This window comes from Apteryx rowi, unplaced genomic scaffold (genome assembly GCF_003343035.1).
Source record: "Apteryx rowi isolate R43461 unplaced genomic scaffold, aptRow1 scaffold_189, whole genome shotgun sequence".
In the NCBI taxonomy this organism is placed as follows: domain Eukaryota; kingdom Metazoa; phylum Chordata; class Aves; order Apterygiformes; family Apterygidae; genus Apteryx; species Apteryx rowi.
The window spans coordinates 1,490,898-1,516,008 of NW_020448185.1; the positions used below are offsets into that span (position 1 = coordinate 1,490,898).

The window sequence follows — 25,111 nt, forward strand, 5'->3', positions numbered from 1 at the left end:
AAATTTACATGCTCTCCCTATTTAAAAGGAGATAGGTGATGCCTATGAAAACTGGGACGTGACACGCAAAGGTTAGCCTTGGTACAAATAGACCTGTGATTCAGATTAAAATAGAATATTGTGCACTAGAATTTCTAGTTTGAGCAGCCTCTGGATCAAAAATGAAAGTAGCTTTTAGCCACTTCGTAGACCAGTGGGACAGTCTGTCCAGTACTGGGTGGAAGAACCCACCAGTGCACCAAATGCATATGCTGGGACATTCCCCAAAGTCAGCAGTGCACAGAGGGGTTCCTTGCACTATCTCTGTAGGCAGCCAGAACTTGCAAAGAACCAAATCTTTTGCTATTCATATTTTTCGTCATTCAATTCTTTTGGTAAAAAGAGAACTGAAATTACTGTGAATGAAATGTGTGTTTTTCATGTGATCACTGTCATCTGTGCGAAAGGCATTTACATGTTCTAATGCCTCCTTTGCACTGTTATGGCAACTAGCCCAAAGGGTCATGGGTATTTGTTTTCTTTTCCCTTTCCTCTCTCCCTAAAACAGGCTCTCCTGTCCCCTCAATCTTTCCATACACCCCCTTCATCCACAAGTATTATAGTGATTGAGGCTATATTAATATACATATGAAATGTATTATATCTGTGACTTTACTGCCTTGCATTTGATCAGATTAATGGCCTAACTGTACAGCTTTGTCCTGTTCATCATTCATTAACTTCCCAGCTGACTGAAAAAATAATGATGAGTAAAGTAAAATTTTGCAGGTAAATTGGAAAATATTTTTGATTGCTTTGCAGCTTTTCATTGACATTTCTGAAATGTCCAGCCAACTAGGGAGGTCAAGACGCACTCCCTCAAATACATGGTGTGAAAATATCTGTTTTTTGCCAAATAATAAAATGCTTGACATTTACTACCAGTTTTACAGTTTTATAGACCAAATATTTTCAGATTCACCACCTTCACAGATCAGTTATTAAAGTCTAGTTTTTATAACCCATGTCAGCCTCTCAACAGAAGGCATGATTTGCCTCTTCAATTTACATAAGATATATGAGATTTTCATCATCTGTCTGTGTAAAGTCTGTAGATCTGCACAAAGGATAGTAGGAAAGGAAACAGCAATTCATTAAAATAAATTTAAATAGTTTTCGAATGAAATTTTGATGGAAAAAAAAACACCATTGGAAAGAACCAAAATTACTTAGTTTGAAATGCTTGGTTGCCCTAGTGAAAGCTTCACTGGCAACTTTAATACCACCTGAAGGATGTGAAATGACAACTACGTATCACACAATAATGCTATGTTTGTTTCCCTATCAGTCTTAAAAATGCATAAAAAAGAAGCAAAGTGAAGAACGTCAGTCACACCGGGGACCCATGGGTGCACACTTCTCAGTGAACAGGAATTAAAATTCTCAACTATTACCCTCCCCGGGACAGTATACGTATGTACGCATGTAGGGTGCAATGCAGCCATACACAGAGTAGGAATAAAACTCAGGATTCTTTGTTTTCTGACTTTTAAAGACTGCTCATTTGAAAAGTCACACATTAGTAATTTTCTTGATGTCTCCTGAAGCCGAAACTAACTCAATACTACTCAGGCGAGCCAATTTCTCACAGTTTCTCCTTGTGGAAAGAGCTGATAAACCTGAGCTGCAAGATTGACTGTGAGCCCTGAAGGCTCTCCATTGCACCCGATACCTCCTGATATTTATATTTGACAATTTGGCAAAACAACTACAAAAACATGATACTAGAAAGAGAAATTCAATAGCAAGTGCTTGTGATTTATGGAAGGCTCTATTAGAGGTTTCATTTACTATTTTTCTAGTTACAGAAACGATATGCAGTTCAAGCACGCCCCCCAGTGGACGATGTCTAAACCTTTACACTAAGTTTTAAAGACACCAGTGAGCAGTATTTGGGAGCTGGCTGATGGCATACTTAAAAAAAAATAGGGGTCACCCAAAGAGAGTTAAATGCTACTGCTACCATCTGTAAAATTTTATTTCCATTTTTAATTAAGTTCAAAAGAAGTATACTTTCCAATCAACAACGTTGTTTGTCCTGTCAAAGTGCCTTATTATTTTTTTCCTGTATCAAAATGATTGTTTTATTTGCTATGCTTATATATTAAATGGAAAAAAAAMCCCTAGTTTTCAGACACATCCTGCTTAGCTAAACAATTGTTAGCAAGATCAGCCTGCTTAAAAAAAATCCAGATTATGCAATGCTGAGTTTCTGTGATCTTTTCTCAGAAAGTTTCCTATTCAAACTTGCTCACCCTTGCGTGCATAGCTGTCATAATTCATTTATACTTATCCAAAACTGCACACTAATTACTATGGGTCATACGTGAATAATTAACTTGTTTTGCCCAAAGCAAAAGTAAAGGTTAAGATAAAAAAAAATGTAAAATGAGATTAATACATAGAGTGTATTTATGGTCAGTGCTACATGATTTACCAAGACCTGAAAAGTGTTCTGTAAAACACATTTCATTTTAACAGCACAGTACTGACTTTCTCATTGGATCCCCTGGCTAAATTCAGCATTCACCTTCTCTCAAGACTACTTTTAATTTCTTATATTGCAGCAGGCATGAAGCCACGACAATATAAAGCAGTTAACATATGAGCATTTTATGAAGGTTTTTAATTTGGTGCTATTTTTCCTGTTAGGTTTTCTTTTTCCCCTGAAGGAATAAACCAACATTCAACATTACTACAAAATATTTTAGGCAGCAGGCTTTTAGAGTGGGGATTCATTTCACCCAGCTAAGAAGTAGGTATCTGGGCTTCCTCTTTATTCAGCAGTGGAAGAGAAGCATCTTCACATGCCAGTTCATTCACCTCGTCAATCTGGAGATGGAATAACATGCCCCAGAGGTGCAGTCCCTCTTGCCGAACTAGGAGAGATCCCAGACAGATAGCTTAGCCTAGACACCTCACTGTCAGAGAACCAAAGCTAGGGGAAATGAACTGTACAATTACCAGGGGTACAGAAACTCCCTTAACACTGCTGAAGAGCTCCAGCTGTACAAGCTGCAACTACTGACACCACTTTAAGCGCTTGGTGCCTAGTTTTGAGCACCCTAAGTGCACAGCTGGAGCTTCAGAGGTGCAGACTATCTAATGCTGATCTGGATGCATTGCACACAAGAGTTAGCCTGCCAGGAGATCACTAGTGAATTAGAGACTCCCAACAAGTCACTGATTAAAGTCAATGACAACTGTGATTCTCAGTGTCTGGTAAGATTAAACTTAAAATCTCATGGCAGATAATAGTGTTTTATATTTCTATGCTAACATGGCTGTGACATTTCTGACGTTTTTCCACATACAGTTTGTAATCCAGTTTCTTCCACTGTGTTTTCTTATCCTCTTGGGCTGGTCACCAGTTTTACAGGCTATAATAGCTTAACTTCCCTGTGGTATAAGCCATGTCCAACTCCAGAAGTCTACTGGTTTCACACCTCTGCTTGACTCTCTGCCTTCTAATCTGCTACACCCATAAAATGCTCAAAGAGTGATATAGGCAATGAATAAGGAAACAATTTAGAAAGTAGGACAAGAAGAAGAAAAAGGGTTAGACTGGGATAAAAGAGGAAGGCAAACAAGAATGGCGGAGAACAGGGGGAAGGTAAGGGTATATAAAATAGATAGGAGGGGTAGGGACTAAAGATGAGGTTGAAGAGGGAAAAAAGGAAGGAAAATGGAAAAGGCTTTAAGACAAGATGATAAATTAAGAGAGAGAAGAAGGCACAAACAGTACTGCGAAGATGTGAAGAAACCAGAATAACTGACCTGGAGGAAAACCTAACTAAATTCCTAGATCACCAGAACATTTCGGCTGTTTAAGGAAGGGACTCTTACCTTACAGAAATTGGTTTAGTATGGGGTATTAGGATGGAGCCTTGTTCAGTATTCCTCTCAACAAAAGTCCTAACAACCAAAAGACATATTGGAAAGTGTGATGGAGACATGGCCTCATTTGCAATAGATAGGCCATCATTTTATTTTTTAAATAATATCTCATACTCTTCAAAGTATGTCACACCACAGAAAGCACCAGCAGTTTCTCAACAAACAATAACATTGTGCTATATGCTGGACAAACATCATCTCTTCTCCAAGGAGTTACAAAAGGCTGAAGTACAACAAAAGCGGAAAGATCAATAAATTTAATTTTAATAGCAGAGCAAGGAACAGCACTGAAACACAGTGCTCAGTCTACTGCCTTTTTAGCCATCAATTTATCCCCTTTTTTGTTCTTGATGACTTCAAATAGCTGTTCCTGAGTTTATCCACAATAAAATACAACATTTGCACATCACTGCTTCTGCTACTCTCATATGCCTGTCATATGGACTAGTGACAGCCCATAAAGTTATTGAGAACACCAAATATCAAGTAAGTGTTAAGTATGAAGCATCATTAAATGGGATCCAGCTCATCTAATGTAGGTACCTCTCTTGCACCTCCATTACAGGGATCTAGTGTACTTCGTCCTCATAAACTGATTGAGTTCCCTTTGCAGTATGTGGCTCTGAAGGCCTCCAGAAAGAAATCCTGCATGCCTAAGTTTAGACTTGAATTGAACTGAAGGCATTTAGTAGCACCTACCATTCAAAGGCCATGTCTATAACAGCAAGTAATAGCTCAATAGGAGTAGATCTGTAGAGTGAAATAGTTGGTGCCGAAGAACCATGCCCACCCTATATGCTGTTCTTGGGGTTTTCTTTGGACTAGCACTGGTCAGTCCCATGCACTGACCACCCACTGGTGGTTGAAGCACATTAGATATGTCCCCAGAGGGCACCTTCTTGTTTAGTTTCATTTGAAAGGAGACCAGTTTGTGTTCTCTGAGACTGCTCTTGTGCTGTGAAGCAAAGCATAGGAAGTGGGGATGACAGAGAAATTCAGTTCAAAAGCATGCTCTTGATCTGCTTGAAAATGCTGATGCAGATGCACCCACAGACATCTCCATCAGTTATATACAGAACTTTGACATTTTGTGTAAGATGGATGACAAGTTCAGTATGTCCTAAATTAGGCATAAAGGAACCTACTTGTTTTAACCCTAGAACAGTGCCAGCAGTCTTACCTGTGTGTGTCCTTCGGTGAGCCTTCAGGTGAGAACTTTTCGTGTATACTTTGTTGCATCCCTCAAAGTCACACCGATGGATGCGCCGCTTCCTGGAGTCTGGAGACTCAGACCTTCTCTGACGTCTTGTGCTCTCAATACTGAATGGTGAAATTGAACTGTAAAACAGAACAGGAGCAAAAAGTGAAGCAAGAGCATGATATATATCTTGCCCTCCCCCCAAATCAGTTCTAATAGATCACTATGCCAGAAGGGACCTTAGCGATTGTTTAAATATTTCTTTTTCTACACCACAGATGAAATAGTTCCTATTTGAATATAGTATATTTTGCAGTATAAAATAATTCAGGTTTTGATTTAAAAGTGTTTATTGTCAGAGAAATCACCATGATCCTTGGAATACCGCTCTGAAAATGAACCAGCCTCACTTTATCTGAGCTTTATTTCTATTTTACATGTGTCCAACTTCAAGTGCACTAACTCTTGTTTTTTTCTGAAGAACTTTGTACATGACTCCATAATTTCTCTTTGATAAGTTTAAACTTGAAACCTTTTACTAAAAGATGTTTCCAGTACCCAGATCTGGACTGTGGATGCCCCTATTTGACCAAACACGGCATTTGCTTGCATACAGATTACTAAGATATCCAGATCACCCTGCATCAGTGATCTTTCCACTTCCTTATTTAACAATCTGAATCTCTCTATCACCTGAAAACTATTTAATTTTATTTCCTTCCAGGCCACTGATTAATAAGAAAGTTTAATAGCACAGAGCTAGGGAACAATCCCTATGGAAATGCATATGTTCTCTGAAGATACTCCATATAGAAATGTCCTAGGACCTACCAGTTATCCCAATTTTAACCAATTAAAACTGTAATGCTGAAGCTGTATTGTTCGAGGTCCAAATACAGTGCATACCATGTCAAATGCTTTAAATAAGTTTACTACAACAATACATTTGCCTTGGTTAGATAAACTTGTCATGTCATAAAATGTTATCAAATTGGTATGCCAGGATCCATTTTTTAAAAGCCCTCATTGACTCCCATTAATTATATTACTCGGCTATAAATCATTATTAATTGATCTCCTTATCAGCTCCATTATGGTTATATTGCACAGCAGTCATGTTCACCTATAGTTAAACATCAGTATGATGTTTTCTGTGTTTACCTGTTACAGCTATTTTAAATACTGAGACAACATTAGCCTTCCTCAAGTTTTCTGGGACTTCCATGACATTCCCAGGTTTATTGACACTCAAGGTAAATGACCTAGAGATTCCTCAGCCAGCTCTTTTACGTTCTTAAGATACAACTTTTCAGATCCTGAAATAATTTGTTACTGTCAAATGAAAATACATTATACAACAGAAATCTGAATCTGCTTGCAATAAGAAATAAGCATGAACCTTTGGGGAGGCTAAAATACTAAGAATGGCATTTGAAAGAAATATTGATGTTGACGTATTGGCTGAGAAGTTCCTATGTCAACACTAATATTCAATCTTCCGTTACAACAGCCAGTGTTGTTACAGCTATAGCTGTTCTGGCATAAACTTAATTTTTAGGGATTTCTGAAATTTGGTGATGACTGTTTATACTGGGTTAGAACTTTGCATAAAAGCTCTCACACCATTAGCATGTGACTTTGCTGATGTTCCAATCTGCTACATTACAAATCTTTAAGCCTTAAATTTATGGTAGTCCTAATGGTAGTCCATTTCTCTTTTTGTTTAAATATTTTCATAATACAATCCTAATTTAAAAAACCCTAAGTATTAAAAAAAAAGAATACTGGAGTACTCTCTTTCTGACAGCCCTCTTTTTCTCTTAACACTTGAAATGCATTTATACTTCATCTTCAGGCTAAGAAATTTTTCAGATTAATTATTTTTGCTTAGAATATGATGTGTGTAAGTGGGCAGGCAGGGAATCCCTGAAACAGAGGAAAGAATGGACAGAAGGACGTAATATCAACATTAACTAACTAAAAGTAGTCTCCAAGTGAGCAAGACAATCAACACTTAACTATGTGGCAGGAATACAGACATGTTTTGCTGTCACGGAAATGGCTTGGGTATTGCGTTTAAGCATCTGCATCTCAGGGCAAATAAAAGACTTGGTTTAGATGATTCACTGAGATAAGTCTCACTACTCCAGATTTTTTTAAACATCCCACCACCTAAAATAAAAAGCAAACTTGTAAATCAAACCTTAAAGCTCAACACTGAAGGTACATAAGCCAGTGGACAAGACCAGAAAATCTTTATCTTAAAAAATAAATATTTGTGCTTCATTTTTGCTGTATGTGATTTATGAGCTGTCTTAAAAGCCGATTTTGTAACAGGGCGTTCAGATCCTGGATAGTACAACTTGTTTAAATGGGGGGAGGAGGATCAAGCTCACAATGCTGCTGCAACTTCCAGTACTGAGCAAAAAGAGCCTTGAACACAATCAGCGCCTCCTAAAAAGCTATTTGTCACGTACAAGAGAGTGATCTCACTGCTATGAACTGCTCTGTACTTACCCTGGTATTTATACAGGAGAGGGTGGAATAAAATGGTGCCACGAAGGTGGCACAGAAGCAACGCTGCTGTTTTGCTGTTCGATTACTCACTCTTTCTAAAAGGTGAAGCGTTAGGCCCACCTATTCCAAGCTAGGAAAACAGCGCAATAAGCAGCAGAAAGAGCCATGCATTGCCATTTTCCATAGCAAGCTTCACAGTTATTACTTGTTCAGGGCCCTGAGGAGAAAGGTTACCATCAGCTAGAAAAAGCAGATGTCGCCTCATACTTTCCGTTTCAGCAGTGTAGACTAAATAACATACTACCCAGCAAAGGAGACACATATATGTAACAGCTAAGAGCACACCTCCAAGATTATCTTCCTCTGTCACTGTAACTTCAGAGATGGAGAGGCACCCCACAATTCTTAGAGAAAACATGTTACAGGTAGAAAAAGAGCCAAATCCTAGCTGAGAATACGAGCTCTGTTTTCGCCTTGCACAAGCCATGTGACTTTCTAAACGGAGACACCACAAAAAGGTGTAAAAACAGCATAAAGATGCATTTTTAAGCTTTCTGGGGTAAGTCCCTCTCACAATAATATTCAGTTCATTTGCCTCCCTTCTTTCCCTCAGTCATGTAGCAGCAAAGGGACACACTCCATTTATTCGGGCAATTTCTGCAAAACAACCTCACTGACCACATGGAGAGACAAAAAAATAAAGGCGTCTAAATGGTGCTTTGTACTTTTTAAAGACCATAGGGGTTCTGCAAGTTGGCTCTGCTCAATACAAAGCTCCAGAAAGTACTGATGTATGGTATCCCACTTGACAAACACGCCCTGGTATTCAAGAATGGAAATTACTGGGTATTCATAGGTACAGGTATTTATTTTTATAGAGTTTTTTTTATTTACAATGTGCTTTTAAAATCATGTAAAATGAAATAAAAAAAAATTTATAACCATATTGTAACAGCTTGCCTCTCTTGATTTTAAGTGTCCTTTCCAGACTGCCCAGAGTGAAGACCTGGAAGAAAATCAGCAGCCGGGAGCTGTCAGGCTGCCCAGATGAGCTGTCAGTTCTCCTTTCCAGGCCCAGGAACTCAGGCAGCCTTTAAGGCTCAAGGTGGCGTTTAGCTATAGGACTGACACCATACACCACATCCCAGGGAAATTACAGGATGTATCAAATTACTATTGAGCCATCAAATTTGATAGATTAAAATTAACAAAGAAGAAAGTCTGGTTCTGACTTGCCAGCTTGGCTTTTTTTATTTGTATTTAATTATTTATAGAAACAGTGTTCTATACTACTGTAGAAACTACTACACTAATGTAAACCCTAGGAGACTGCCTGTCTTCTCCACTAAGCACTAGCAACGCCCATAGTCACAATTGCTCGTAGGGTGAAATGAATGAAATCAAACATTGTCTGGCTGTGAGCATTTAGGGTGATCTACAAAATGTCACTGGTGATACTTCCAGCTAAAACTGAACACATACATCTCTGCAACTCACACTTGGCTAAGTGCTTTTCTCTGATACAAAAAAGTCTGCAAATTGAAAAAAAAGAGTTAGCCTTCACCAGTAGATGGCCTTCAAGTTCTCCAGAACATGACCTGCTCTGCACACAACAGGGATTCGAACAAGCCAGGCAATGCAAAATTATTTTTCCTTTCTACTAATGCTGCCTATGACTTCCTGGGTTTTGCTTCCATTCTTTTCTACAGACTCTGAAAGGCCCCTGCCCTTAACCCATGCAGAGATGGTCTGTTAAAAACACGTTGTGGGTCCTTCTGCAGCGATGCTGTTGGTCCTTCTGTAGCGATGCCATGTTTCCCGAGCGATGCACAGAGCAGAGCTGCCCACTGAGTGCGGTGGCTTGATTAAAGCCTTGAACCATATTCAGTGCTTTGACACCCAGCTCGCCACACAGTGACAAGCTACTGCACACCAGCTGCTCCACAGAAACAGCCTGCTCATGTACTCTCACACTGTGGCAAATCACAGTACTCCTCTTTTCCCACTGAAGTATTACCTTCCTGGTGTTTCCTAATTCCAGGCAAGCAAGGCAAGAGCTCGCCGATACGGCCGCTGCAGAGCAAGTGACGCACAGCAAGCTGTCACCCTGCTGTCTTCAGGTCCTTGCTACAGGAATACAAATGCTACCCAAGTGTTGCATTTATGTAATACAGCTGTCCTCGTGACTGCAGCCTTTACTTTTCTTTGGCCTTTCTGACAGCATGAGCTCCAGCCCTCCCCATGAACCCCATGGGAAGAACCTTGACTCTGGGGCTGACAGATACAGCCCAGCTCGTCTCCCAACCCCCCCCGTCCTGCCATACAGCCCTCCTGGCTAGTTGTGAGGCTGTATCACCTTCTTCCTCAGATGGCCCCGGAGCTAAACAAGAGACATCCCTTCGCTATGGCTAACCGTAGCAGCCAAGAAGGCTTCTGGGTCGTTGTCGGCTGAAACAGATGCTAACTTCATTCTGGGGAGAGACCCAGGCACTTATCAACTCTGTCCCCTCTGCCCTCTTTTCCATCAGAAGGAAAACCAGACTGGGGCTGGCACGTTGTAGCAGCCGTTCAGTCTGGATGATCAGCTCAGCAGGCCATAACATGCCCCGCAAGGTAGGGAAAACATAATCCACCATCCTCCTGTGCTTCTCTTGCTCAGGCTCAGTGCTGCTGAGGGATGTGATTTGACAACGCGGTTAAGCTAACATAACAGGACAGTCCTGCTCCAGTTGCTTTCTCTTATGTCAGCTCTGGCACTTGTCTGATCCTGCAGCGAGCCAGCTCAGGGACCTACAATGACGAAAAATCAATTCTACAAAATACGCGAACAGCTTGCTTCTTTTGCTGGTTTAACTCCCGAAATAACGGAGTCAGGCGAGCACCTGCACCGACACCTGGGAGAGGATGGGAGCCTGCGGCCATGGGTGAGGGGAGCATCATCAGCCTTTTCAGTGGCAACTAGCTGTTATATTTTGACTGTCATAACTTAAGTGGAAAATCAGAATTTGTACTGAGAAAATTGCGAACATAAATCCACGCAAGGAACAACAGGAAAATCCACCTTCCTCTCCTCAACAAAGTCTTTTCTTGTGATTCTTGTGTATGTAGAAATCACATACACAAAGATAAACACAAAAATAAAGATGAAAAAAAAAATTGGGAGAGATTATAACTGTTAAATTCTTAGAAGGTGATAATGTGCTTTGGTGATAGAGGATAAAACCAATAGGCAGACATTAATATCTCACTCTCATGAATATTTTGGAAAAACAGATATTTACAGTTTTTCTTTTTCAAAAATGGAAAAAAAGATTTAACTATATAATATTTAAATAGATAAATAGTATATAGATTTAGCAATGTCAATCATTAATTTATGAGATGTGCATACCTTCTGGCCAGCCTTTCAGGCACATTCACTAAGAATGCAAGCAGACGAAATAAAAGCAGAAAATTCAGACAAAATATGCCTACTTTCAGTATTGTAATGAGCAGTTGAAGAAAATCCTTGGATCTCTAGCATACACTCATAATTCAAAGGGATCCTGGGCTGCTTAGCATTTATAGAAATCGGAGCTCTTAAGTGGGTAACTACGGGCTTCAGAGTGGAATTTTCTGCATTAATTTTGAAAATCTTGGCCTTTGGATCCAGTGGCGGAATTGCACCCTCGGAGCGTATCAATCAAGCAGTCAAGCAGGACACTTTCACCCATGATAGTTTTCTGTCTTCCTTCAGCTGAAGTGAGTCAGTGAAGACTACGCAGAGACTCACAGAGCTGCTCTTCATCAAAGACAGTCAGAAGTAGAGAAAAAGTGGTCCTAACACATTTGTTTGATGCCTCTGGTACATTTATGAGTAAAGTGAATACACGCACTGCAGCAGACAGCTCATTCATGGAGCTAACCTCTCTAAAGATGAGGTGTCCTTTTTTTGTTAAGACTTTAAGGTTTCAAATGTACCAGGTAAAATATGGGTACTCAAGAGTCCTTTTGAGGAAAGGGAAACTGAAATGCATTTCCAGATTTCTCACTCTCAGACGCATTTTTTTACAGTAGTACTCCCCCCTCCTAGTAGTTTTTCACATAACATAATTTCCTTTTCTGATAGCTCTTACAACGTATGTTCCCACTCAGTATAGTGGTGAAAATAACTTTAGAAATTACATACGTATTAAACTGTGATAAAATCTGGTGCACATTATTTTTCCTTACAATTTAAAAAATTTCAGTTACTACTATAGTAGTGAGATGCCAAAATCATACTATATAAAAAGTAGTAGCTTTGCTACTTTAATTTGCTTAATAGGTTTGGGTGTAATCTCCTGTTAAGTAGTCCCTTTGAATATTTACTTTTTGTCTTTTCTTTTTAATACAGAGTTTCTAATGTGTCCTTTTCACAGAAAAACAGATGCGCATGCAGATATACATATGAATTTTTTCTCCTCTCTAATTCTTAGATTCTAATTAATGTTTCACGAACAGCAAACATCCACCTTAGGAACGTTAGACATTAAAACCTATCAAGCAGTACTTAAGATGATCATAAAAGGAAAATATGCACTACTCATTTTATTAGCGGTAGTTACTTCAATCAGTATACTTTAAGGTGATTTTACACTGGAAATTACACATTTTGTCAAGAAAGAAAGGAGAAATTTGGCTGTATGTACAAACAGTACACAAATGGGAAAATTACATGGGTAAACAATATACAGATATGAAATGATTTGAATACATTTGGTTCAGAAAGCCTCTGAGCTGAAAATAGTGGGAAACTAGGACAGGAGCAGATGGGAACAGGAACACAGTGAGTTTGTTCTTTTTGTATTTTCTCCTAGGTATCTGCTCAGGCCATTGCTGGATACAGAGCATTGGGGAAGAGACACTTTCGGTCTGGCTCCGTACAGCCACTCTTGTATTCTCACATTCCTAATTCTGGGTGGCCAAACAAAATACCCCACGTATCTGTGACCATGACTTTATCCACAATATTTATTCCTACCGAGACCAACTAAAGTTGCTTGGATTGTAATAACAAAGTGCATTACAACATCTTTCTGGCAGTAGTGGAACTGAATGTGCAACTATAATGAAAAACAAGCTCCTGGCAGTGAGAAAGAGCTTTTGGTGCTAGGAAAAGCACCAATGTCAATCAACAAGCAGAACTGGGCATGTCTTATCAAAATTATCCATCATCTATGCTACTAGCTGTGTTAAACTGGGACATGAGAACAAGATGGTTGCTTGATGATTCTCCTCAGCTATGTTTATGCTGCAGGACGTGGGAGTGCTTTCCAGCTCTCAAAACTGTGTTCTCCTTTGGGTGTATCCCAGCCCCGTGCCGGGGTGTGATCTGAGCACACACCACGTTCTCCTCTTTCACCCCGTTTCACTCTGCTTGGTTTCCAAGGGAAGAAAGCTGGGCCAGAAAATATCTACAGCACACTCCAGTGTGTCCCCCAGATCTGAGCACCGTAGGATCAGGACTGCAAAGCACACTGCCCCACAGGACAGAGAAAGCCTATAATTCAAGCCTATAATGAACTCTGATATGCCACTAAAATAAAAAAAAACTCCTCCATCTATTTTACACTGATCATTAATTAAGAAAATTTTACACTAGAGACTTATTGTGTAGAAGAGCACCAGAATTATATCAGTTAACTATCCTGCACTTAAGCATTGCCTACAATATTTAAACATTTATTGCTGGTATTGGGAAACAGTAAGTTCACTCCAGTAGGACAACTTGCACTGTCTACAGATCTCACTGCAAGAACCAGAATCTGGGCCAGTCATTAAGCAGAGACAAACTTATTCCCACAAAGCTACATTTGGCCATAACCAAGAACTGGCATTAGCTACTCCTGGAACAGTGACAACTCTACTGAACTACCGGGCTGGGGCTGCTGCATAACGAAGAAGAATGTCACATTTCTCCTAACTGACATTAGGACATACAGAGCTTGTTTCTATCCCTAGAAGTTTTAGAAATATTTGCTGGTAAAGCTATAATATTTTACACATAGACAAGATATTTCAGTACTTTTAAACATAATCGTAACTCTTCTTCATTGCCCCCTCTCTCCTCCCTGGTTTGGATAGATGGAGTCACAGCAGGTAAGATTTTGAGATGATAAATGACTACAATTGTTTAAATCTGTTTTAAACACTTTTTTTCTAATGCATTCAACTTATACAAATGCATGGCAGCACGATCTAGAATTCCAGCTCTTTAGAACAGCTAAACAGAGTTCAAAGATTGCTCTGAATACTGAAGGTCAGATCAAACTCACACGCACACCACCTTTTGTAACATGCCACATTGCTGCGGAATACAGAATAACAGAAAATACAGAATATAGAAGAACTCAGGTTTGAAGGCACCTGTTAAGGTCACCTAGTCCAATCTGCTGCTCAAAACAGCATTAACTTCAGAGCTAGATCTTGTCCTGAAAATCTTCAGACAGAAAAACTGCATCTCTCTGGGCAGAGTGTTCTAGCACTTAACCACAGTCATTGTGATTCATTCTTTCTAAAGACAGTTTCTAATCAACACTCATTTTTTCTAAACAGTTCCTACATAAATGTTTATATTTACAAATTCACGTACCTACATATTATAATGAAAGATAACAGAGTGACCATGAACTAAAGCAAGCTTGAATTTCTTTCTTTTTAATTAACTTACTTTGCTTTAGACAAAATGTTCTTCTGAGTTGAAGTAGAAATCCATGAAAATAAGGAAATCTCAAGAAGTAGGAAAATATCATCACGGTGAACTTGCATGTGCAATAAAGTGCATGTGCAAAGGTCTGTTCTTTAGATCTGAAGACAAAGTATTGTATGCCTTCCTGAAAACAGGAATAGTTCCTGAAATACCGTATGCCAATCATGTTTAACCTATGCTAGTTCACGTCTGAGTGCTGAACCTGGTCTGGAAGAGAAAGAACATCTATACTGTCTCTTCCTTTCAGAGCTGGCAGGAAAGCCGGGTTCATTCACAGGCATGCTTATGCACTAGCAGTCCTAACATCCGTTATATAGGGAGCCTGTATCAGTGCTGAGCTTGTTCTTTCCTTTTTGTTCCTTTCTACACAGAACAGATAACTGGATAACTCAGCACCTTAAACTCAACTTTGAGAGCGTGAGGTCCTGGTTTTTACCTTTCATATTCCTTTTCCATTCATACTTCTCCTTCATATTTTTCTGGCAACACATACACAAACAAGCTACAGTGATAGTGTTATTCTCAGCACAGAAAATAAAAAAAAAAAAGAAAGAGCATTCCAGCATGGAAATTAGATGAGCATGTACAGGTTCACTTCTCTCACCTTTGTTCTGGCTACTTGGAGAAACAGTGCAGATGCCACACTGCTTAGTGTAGGAGTCACTCATGCTGTATCCTGCTCACTGCACTTTATCTTCAGCACATGTTTTCAATCTGACTTCTTACATCTGTGCAGCACAATGGTCAGGCCCAGCGTCTATACAATGGTGACCTACTCAGTTCTTGCCTGTGCGTTCACTTCAGTATGAACCTCTTCCTCTCGTTGGTTAGACTAACAAATGTGGGACTGATCACCTCACTGGTGATTACAAATTCTCTCTTGTGTATCCTTAGCTGACAAAACTGTCATGTAATGTCTTGCCAGGTTAGTGACATTAAATCAAGACATTGCATCCACTGGGACTGGAGCTCATATAAGTGACCTTTTCGTCCTGTTCAGAAGGCTTATTATCAATATGTTAAATACTTGATTACCCTGGGGATACCAATGTATAATGCAGTTATGGGTGGTCATCTGTCATATTCTGTGTCATCAAACAGATTTTGATAACTACTACATAGTGCATCTATGTGTATATATGTAAAGATAACCTGCCAACCCCAACAGAATAAGTCATCTCAAAAACAATTTCATATGCTCCACAGCCCTCTGCAGTGCTACTGTCTCTGAGAATATATATTGCAAAGAATAAATCTACTGCAGAGATAAAATAGTTATCATATTTATTTGATCTGGATAAGAAAAAGGGACTAAATGATTTRATTCATTTTGAGACAAAAAACTTTCTGAGCGTAAAATCATGCTTCAGTGATTATAGTTTCTCTTTCTAAAACTCTCTTCTAATGAATAAAGTTTGAGCTGTTTTTTTTTCCCCTCTCTCTGAGCTCCATCTCCTATTGAAAGTAAGTTTTTATAACACAACATTAGAAAATATTCTATAAATCAAAATTGTTACTAAATCCCAGGGACTATACAGATAGTGTTACAATGTATTCATTGAAAACAATGAGGAATCCTGATAGATTTATGTTATACAAGGAACTAGTGTTTATACTCAATATGCTAAATTGCATCTGGCTTTAAATGATGCATGTCTATCAAGTATCTCTTCACTTAGATTACAAGCCCCTTGCTGCACCCTCTTCCACTGTTCTGTGCTTGCATAGCAAAATAAGAACACTGGGGTCCAAATCAATGACTGCAGTTTTAATACACTGTCACATCACAAAAAACCCCACTACCTATCCCTGCATCTGTGGTTTTCCACACCTATTAATAATATAGCCTGACTTGAAAAAATAGCAATATTCTGGGCTTCCCTGGATCTAGCTCCTGAGCCCCCTTTCCTTGGGACTGCCACTTCCTTCCTTCACCTGCCCTTTATATTCCTTCCCCTCTTCCCCAGTCTTGGGTCACCTCTCCCTTGGGAACCACCGCTCTGAAGAATCACCGGGCAGGTTTTGTCACTCAGCGTCACACTGATATGAACTTATATATTCACAGTTTTACTCTGTTGGTGAGTATCTGAAAGATTCCTGCTGGCTTCAGCTGCACACTGGGACAGGAGATATTCCTGGAAGTTGTAGAAATTACCAGCCCATGTAATTTCTGGGAAAGAGGAATCCATGCTTACAGTCCACAGGCTGGAATAGTTACCATGTCTATTTACTACTCCTGCACAGACTAGTCAGAGGATGTGAATAGCTACTTCCTTTTCTTCCCTCCATCACCGAAATCATCCTGATTTCAGTCCAGTGAATACTCTGTCCGTACTCAGAGTAACTGAGAGTAGGCGGACTCTTTCCACTTCTAATTAAGCAACAACACAGTTACCTACTTCTCATACATACCAAAAAGGTGAATTTCACCAATTCCTTGTTTACCACTACATCAGTTCAGCAGTCCCAAAGATACCCAGCTTGGATGCTGACCTCAGGCAAGTCAGTGGCAAAACTGCCATCGTCTTTCATGAGACAAACAGTCTCTCAATCAGGAAACCGGAGGAACGTGGCTTGTACAAACTGGTTCCCTTAAAGCCTCCATAGCAAAACAGCACTGCTTTTACTATGTCAAGTGCTCAAGGGAGGGGTGAGATTTGATTAAGAACAAAATTACTTCTGTAGGTGGACAGCATGCAGCCATAAGGTACATTTTGTACTAAGAAATCTAAGGAAGTACATCTTTAATAGATCTTTTAGTCACATTAGAAATTGCTTCATTTGCACTCAAACAAAGAGTACAAAGTCTCTACCCTTCATGATAAACATGCCATAATGATTTTTCAAGAGTGGCAATTAGGCTGTTAGCCAAGTGGCTTCACTGATGATAGCTGGATAGTGTAGCGGCTGCACGGGCTTGCTGTCGTGCTCCTCCACTTGGACAACTATTTGGCCCTCAGTGTGGCTGTACTCTCATCGGGAAAAACTGTAAAAGCCTTTAGGATGGCAATATTCTTCAAAAATGGCAAGAACAAAATCCCAGTGCCTTCCTGCTGTCAAGAGAAGGGTCAAGATTTACTCCTACGCGTGCTCCAGCCCTGCTAAGGCAAAATCTGACTGAGGACTTGGTTCATTATATTAACTATGACTTTCTATGTGAGTTTATAAGAAAGTTCTTAAGCCAGGAATTAAATTGGGTAAGACTGAAATGAAGTTGCCTCTTCAATTTTTTTGAAATATAACACAATGTGTTTTCCTGATAAGAACTTTTTTCCCACTGGCTGAAGGGCGTATGTGTCCCTTTGGGACGTCAACTATTCAATTATTTGATGGAAATTATTCTGCTATTTCCAACAGACATTGAATGCTTTGTTCAGAAAAAGACAAAAATATACAAAGTTGAACAAGCCTTGTAATTTTAGAGACATTCAACCCAGCCCTTCCCTAAAAGCTAGCAACACGCAAAACTACATGTTTACAGGCTCTAGGAAGAAAATTTTATTTAGCTTTATCCCACAAGAACTATTTAGATAAATATTTAGAAACAATGTTGCCCAAAGTTATTAGGGGGAGGGAGAGAGAGAGAGAAAGAGAGAGAGAGAATTCATAGTCTTTGATATACTATTGAAGTTAAATGAACACTATTTCATGGGGGGGGGGGAGGTTAAACAGCCCCCATTTCCAGATTAGCACACTTTTTCCTTTAATTTGTAAGTATCTCAGGGAGTAAGGAAGGAAATCAGTTCCCATACATTCAGAAATACAGCCTGTTCACCAGCTGGATTTCTTGTAGATGCTGGCTTAGAAATGCATATCAGACCTCTTTCATCCACATGATGCTATTTGTCCTATTTAGTGTTAAAGCATATTTCTCTGGCCATGTTATTATTTGGCATATTTATTTCTCACCATCACTATCATTCATTTTCACGCACTTTAAAGCACATTACAAAGACAAACGTACAAAGACACGAAGCCTATCTGTCTAGCTGCTCTCTCTGAAGTGGGCGCATCCCTCTGTGCTGAGTCTCCTACAACGCTGAGAATCAAAGACTTCTGTGCAGAATAATGCGTGATAATAATGGACCATGCTGTTAACCTTGCTAATTTATGCATGTTGCCCCTGAATGCTCATTAGTGTTTTGCCAAGTGTAGTTTTTAAGTCCCAAAGGTAGGCCAACAAATCTGAGTGCCTGGAACAGACTGTTCTTAATTTCAAAGCGTCTTAAACTTGTGCTCAAGAGGATCGGTCTGGGATTCAGCGGTTCCTGGCTATGCCACAGGTTTTCTACATATATTAGCCTATTCCCAAAGCTGGTTCTGCTGACCTGTGAACCAGTTCATTCGTCTCTGGAATTTCTGTTGCTTCACTGAAAGCACCATCTCCTAAACCTTCACTGACAGGATGTTTGGCTTGATAGCTTAAATCCTTTGTCAATAACCAGAATTATTTGCCTCCATCTAAGATGTAGCTATGAAGATTTCACTGCAAAACACACTGGCAAAACACAATAAAATGAATGACTGCAGAACTACTCTTAGGATTTTTTTTACACAGAATTCTGCCATGTAGAAAAACACATTAGGATTTCTTTAAGTGTATTTGTCTTGAAAATAAATCCCCCCTATGTACTGCTGGATAATTTTCCCTCCTGAATCTACTACAATCTCTGCTTGTTTACTAATTTTACACACAGTATCAGTCACCAAGTAAAGCACCAACTAATACTGCCAACATAGTAATTAAGAGCAGCCAAAGAGCATACACTGAAGCTTTTACTGCAGAAATCAGTCTGTTAAAAATCTAGCAAGTCTCAACCCTGCACATATGTTGTTTTGTTTTGTTTTGTTAAATGGGACGGAACATAGCAGAACTTTAAAGATCAAAGAAACCCATAATTTCTTAAAACATTTGGGGCCTTAGTATACAGTAAAAATGGAAAATTATCCAAGCATATTGCTGTCACAATTGTTCATTTGGAAGAGGTACAGAAAAGAAAAAAAAACCAACTCCCAGCAAAGCAGACTGATATTACGGAAACTGTGATAAATGGAATGTGATGCAGGTGAAGGAATCGGAGAGGCATTCAGCTTAAGGTCAGAAAAGACAATCGTGATCATCAAAAGTGACTGCCTGAATTAGACAAGCTACACATTTCACTCTGCAGCTTGGAAATTCGGCCCGGCACCTCGCACGCACCACAAAGACTCCTGCAGATTTGGCAGCCCTCACYGCTGACGGCGGATGAAAGCTCCTGAGGTGTAGGGAGTTGCTTAAGGCACCTATGATGTTCAGGCACAGGTGAAAAAGATATGTTTCAGGGTGTGTGTGCGTGGGAAAAACAGAGAAGGACTCTTCAGTTATGCTGCTGTTTTTATTTCTGCACATGCCCCATATGGGATAGAGGGAGGAGGACTGGCACATACAGACCGAGCTGATGCGACATGGAGGAACTGCTCCTAGACCCCAGGTGCAGCAAGGACCAGCATGGTGCTCACAGCTGCCAAAACGCCACCCCGTGCTGCAGCCTCTCGTCCCATGCCACCAGCCACCTTGATTACTTCGGCTTTGTTTTGCAGAAAAGGGAATTGCACTCCCTTGTACTGCCAGCCTCTTTGACCAAAATCAGGGAAAAGAATGACTTCCAAAATAATATGGAAAAGTAAAGTGATGAGAAAAGCAGGGAGGACTTAGTATTTCTGAATGCACTTAGCACAATGCTGAGAACAGATTGTTCACCTTCTCTAAACTAAGAAGCACAGAGATTTTCATGTTTATAGAGGGAGCATTCTTCTCTTGTAATTTGAGAGTTAAATCCGGGTTTCCTGGTGATCCTGTTGAGTTTGATGCAAGATCGCAAGTTGGAGATAACAAAGCCCAGCTTTATATGTTTAGGTCTGTTTTTTCAAGAATATTGCTTTAGTGAAGCTGTTCACTTCAATTATACCTCTAAATATGAATTGGAAATTCCAGTTTTCAAATTCACCTCTTCCTCATCTGCCTGGATGAACAGCCATCAGCTAAGAATTTTGTATTAGCTGTAACATCAGCCACAAAATCTATTTCTCATTTAAGTCTCACATCTGGCCACTTAAATTCTATCTACCTTGTTACACAAATGGAGGTTAAAAAGTATTGAATATTGATATTATAGAATTTTTTTTAGTAAAAAAACTAATTAAATATTATATATAAGTAGCATGTGGCATGATAAATACCACTCCTGCCATAATAGAGGTATGTGGAGCATGTGAACAGGACTACACAACCCACTGCTCACACTGCAATAAGCACACAGCAAAGCTGTAGTGCTTCTGCCAACATATTCATTAAAGTTAGTGTTCAAAGGCTGGGTTCACTGTTCAGTTATTTCTTGCTCTTTTTATGATCTTCCCTACAAAAGTGAAATGTCAAAATTTCACTGTGTTTTGTGCTCAGTAAATTACAGTCATTTTGGGAACATCTTTAACCTTTTCAGTGGCCTGTGGCCTGACTGGGAGATCACTCATGTCTTTTCATACTACGAACCCGACAAACCTCTTTTGGGAAAGGCAAAGCAGCCAGAGTACCAGTATGTAAAATTACAGAATGCCAGCCAAACTGGTGTGATACACTGCCCTACTCTGTATTTAACATTGGGATGTTAAATTCCACTGTCTCATTTTTGTGACAAAAATTTGAGCAACAACAAAAAATGACCCAGCATTAATCTATTTTTGTGACAGGCTGCTTTCCTTTCAGCCTCTAAAGATCAAAGAGCAAAGATGTGGTTTTCATATGTGCCTTGGGTGAGCTTTTTCCTGAAATGCCACAGCCTAACTCTTCCCTTCTAAAAGCACTGGATTTTAAACCCATTTTGAAGAACAACACTATTATGAAGGCTCACATTATTTCAGAACCCATATTACACAACAATACCATTAGAAAGTGTATTTAAATTAAATGCACAATTTCTCATTAATGCAATGTGTCGACATTTTACATTGAATCTCTAGGAAGGATCAGGAAAGGGGGATAAAATGGCTTGGGGCTCCACACTGCTGCAACTGCTTTCCTGGGTAAACTTAGTCCTGTTCCTTATCCTGTCATGTTTCAGTTCCTGACTGAAAAATATGGGTATATCACCATTTCTCTTTCTCTCTCTCTCTCAATCTCTATCAGCCTAGGGTTGTCACCTTTTTGGGTAGTGGCTGAATCTCATCATATGCTTGTATGGATGCAGGAGTAAGGGGGCTCCAACCTCACCAGTGTTTTTCAAGCAGAACAGTAAATGCTAATGTTAAATAGAATGAACAAACTATAAAAGTATGCAGTATGAAAGATCAAAACAAAATCTCTCTTCATTTCTGACCCTGCTAGCAATCAGTGAATGCTATTCACTGTTTGCAAAGATGTTCAGAAAGTATTTCATCCTTATGTTAGGTGTATATTTTAGTGAATACGGTTAGGAAGAAATCCTTACTCATGCTTCCATATTACATATACACCGCTAGATGAAACATGAGCCAAACAGTGGTATGTGATTTTTAAAAGATCTCTTAGAAAGTATTAGGTGTTCTCTTTGTAAAGGTATGATAAAAAAAAAAAAAAAATCCTTGAGTAAAACAAGTCTGCGATCAGGCTCTGTTTCTGCACTGCTGGCAAACCTGCCAGAAACAACAAGCTTCCAAATCTGGAACAAGAGAACCATTATTGACCAAACACTAATAGAACGTAAAGCCACTACCTCATATTCTGGCAAATATCCCCACAAAAGGTGATTTATGTGCCATTCAATGTTGTTTTCAAGACATCCACTGAACTGAAGAAGCACCATTATAATACATCAAACACACATCAAATCCCATCTAAATCAACAGGGGCTGAAATACATCATGTGCTTGACATACAATAATTGACATGTCATATTATATTTGACATTTCAAGGACAGTAGTGCTTGTTTAAATGGAGACATGGTAAATTAAATATTTTTTTTTCTTGAGCTAACCAAAACCTAATAGAGAGTTTTAGTGAAGAGCTGTTCAGTAACAATCTAAAAACATGGAACTTTTAAAAAGAATAAAATTTCTAATGGTTCAAATCATGAAAAGCAGTAGAAGAGCCAACTTAAAAAAAGAGGGTAACTACTACATGCTATCTTGGGGGCAAATTCCAATCACATTGACTAGAAACGTCCTACAGATTTCCATGGAATCATAACTTCATCCGCCCCTCCCTACTCCTTTTGTAGCTCTTAATGGGGTTAAGTCTCCAAATAACAGTACCCAGATTATCCGTCTGACAACTGATTAAGTAATACAGATTATTAGGACAGGAGTACAAGGAGACGTGAGCAGAGCATGGGTCACACTCTTCTTCCCTGCACAGACAGCACAAGTCGCAACGTGGCAGAATTTTGAATTACATATGCTTCACCTGACACCTCATCCTGTCTCCTTGCGGCAAGTGCACAGGGACATTGCTAATAATAACAAGGGTCCTCTAGGATCTGTTCACAGGAAAAAGGAGGAGGGAGTATAAATCATCTGAAGAGGAAGTAGCCATGCAAACTACTCCTTACAGTGGGACTGGGAGGTCCCCAAAATTTATCGCCCAAAAAACTGAGAATACAGAACCAACTGCTGTAAAGGGCTACTTTCTTCCGGTTCCCACCTATAAAGGATTCTTGGGTGTTTTTGCTTCATTTAAATGTTCTAAAGAGTTTTTTCCTCCACATGCAAAGGAAAGGTGGTTTTTAAACTGAGGGTTAAACAGAAAAAATTAATCTCCTGTTACTGCTTTTACCTAATACTTTCATGTACAATCTTAACTAATTCTTTCTTGTACCATTACTCCTCTAATTTCTAAAATGTTTCTACATTCCCCTGAACTCTTGTTTAGTCAAGCCACACATATTTAACTCTTTTAATCTATCTTCTTAGTTATCCTCTCCAGCAGACTAAGTAGTTTGCTACTTTTCTCAGATCTTCTTTAGAGTTGTGAATGTATTACTAGCAGCACAGTACACTGAAATAATGTTATGTTCTCAGCCAAGGGGCAGTGTAACAACATCTGCAGGATTAGACCCACATGCTGTATGTGTAATCTAACCATGCTACACTGTGTGGATAACATGTTGATAAAGCTGTATGAAAAGCCATGATAAGTTAGGATAGTTAGACTGACATCATGAAGAATGAAGAAAGCATTCAGAAACCTAAAAATAAGGTAAATATCCTGTATATTCTTCCCTGCCACATTTTCTTCCATTTAAAACTCTACTTTGAAAGAATACAATGAATTTATTAATGATTAAATGGCCAGTCCAATAAATCTTTCAGAGTAAAAACAAAATCATCTACCTGTTTTTTTTCCCAGACCCTGTTCATAAACATGAATAAACATAATGCATTATGCCCAAATAAGAAAGTAAACAGAAATACTGTGTTAGTTCAAAACTCTATTAAACCAGAAGAGGGAAAAAGACGTTGGAAGAGGTAATCATCATGTTAGACCAGCCAGCAGAGGACTTTAATCCCCTCCCCCACCAAAAAAAGAAAAAAGAAAAAGAAAACCCACTCAAAAAGCTGTCAGTGAGCCTTTCTAACTGAAGTAACTACAAATAAAAGTAGTACGTGTAATCTGACATAAGTACCATTTTGCTCTCAGAACTGTGGAGAATTGAGCAAAGTAGAGAAAAAAAATGGTGCCAGGGTCTCATTTTAGACCTCAGAATTAAATACAAAGATCAAGCAGCTCAAAGGAGATGAAAGAAAAAAGAGCTCAGGTACTGTGTGAATTTGAGTTCTTAATAGTTGTGTCTAGGCTACAATAACAAGATGAGCATAGTGAGAGAAAATGGAAAAGGACAAAACTACTAACGAATGTGAAGTTATTTTCAAGACTCAGAATAGGAAAATTCAAAGAACAGAGAACAAAAAGAAAGAGCAAAACTATAATGCACTTTTTGACAGCACTTTTTTTAAAAAGTGGCTGAGCGGATTTATCAAAGTGTATAAAATGTTTGATCCTAAACCGAACTTCCCTGAAAACAGAATCAAACTCCTTTCTGCTCTGAGGTCAGAGAAACGCAGCCAGAGCCAAAGAAAAGGATGAAGAACACTTTCCAATGTTAAACCAGGGAGTGCTGCATGTGTAGACGTGAATGTTGATACATATGTACCTAAAGGGCAATTCCCAAACACAAAGTGTTTTTACACATTGAATTCACTAAAGCAAGATATTTTGACAGCTGAAAATTAAATTAATATCAAATGGCATTTAAGTGAAAAGGAGGCTAACTGAAGCAGAGCCTTTTATGTGTAGAATGTAATATGCAAACTTACCATACTACTCAGAATGTTTTTGCCAATTTAAGAACAGATATATCAAGGCTCTGGAAGTAAGTATGCACTAGTGACGCAAGACATAAGGATGCTGAAACGGTAATAGGTATGTATTCTAAAAGCACACAGCGCCAAATAATGAGTTACGGCCTGGGTTGTGCCGGGTAACCTAGCCCAGCCTACCTCTGCTCTGCTCAACTGGACGGTTCTTCTGCTTCTCCTGCCGCATCTGCCGCCCAGGAGCAGAGACAGTGCCACAAGGCCATCCTTCACTGCAGTAGCTGCAGAAAGGGAAGGAAAAAGGGAAAAGCCTGGAAACTGGCTATACTCCCAAACCTCTTCCCTTGGCTGGTGGCAAACCTTCCTCCCAGCAAAGTGCTGGGCAGTCCTGAGCTATGATGTG

At 39.3% G+C, this 25,111-nt stretch overlaps 1 protein-coding gene across 1 annotated transcript in view; it reads right to left on the reverse strand.

Annotated features, from left to right (window-relative positions):
- Window positions 1-25,111, reverse strand: part of KLF12 (Kruppel like factor 12) — a 152,050-nt gene that overhangs the window by 16,319 nt on the left and 110,620 nt on the right. The window contains exon 8 of the mRNA XM_026061967.1: window positions 5,117-5,274. Within this exon, the coding sequence (XP_025917752.1) occupies window positions 5,117-5,274 (158 nt within the window). The remainder of the gene's footprint in view (window positions 1-5,116; window positions 5,275-25,111) is intronic.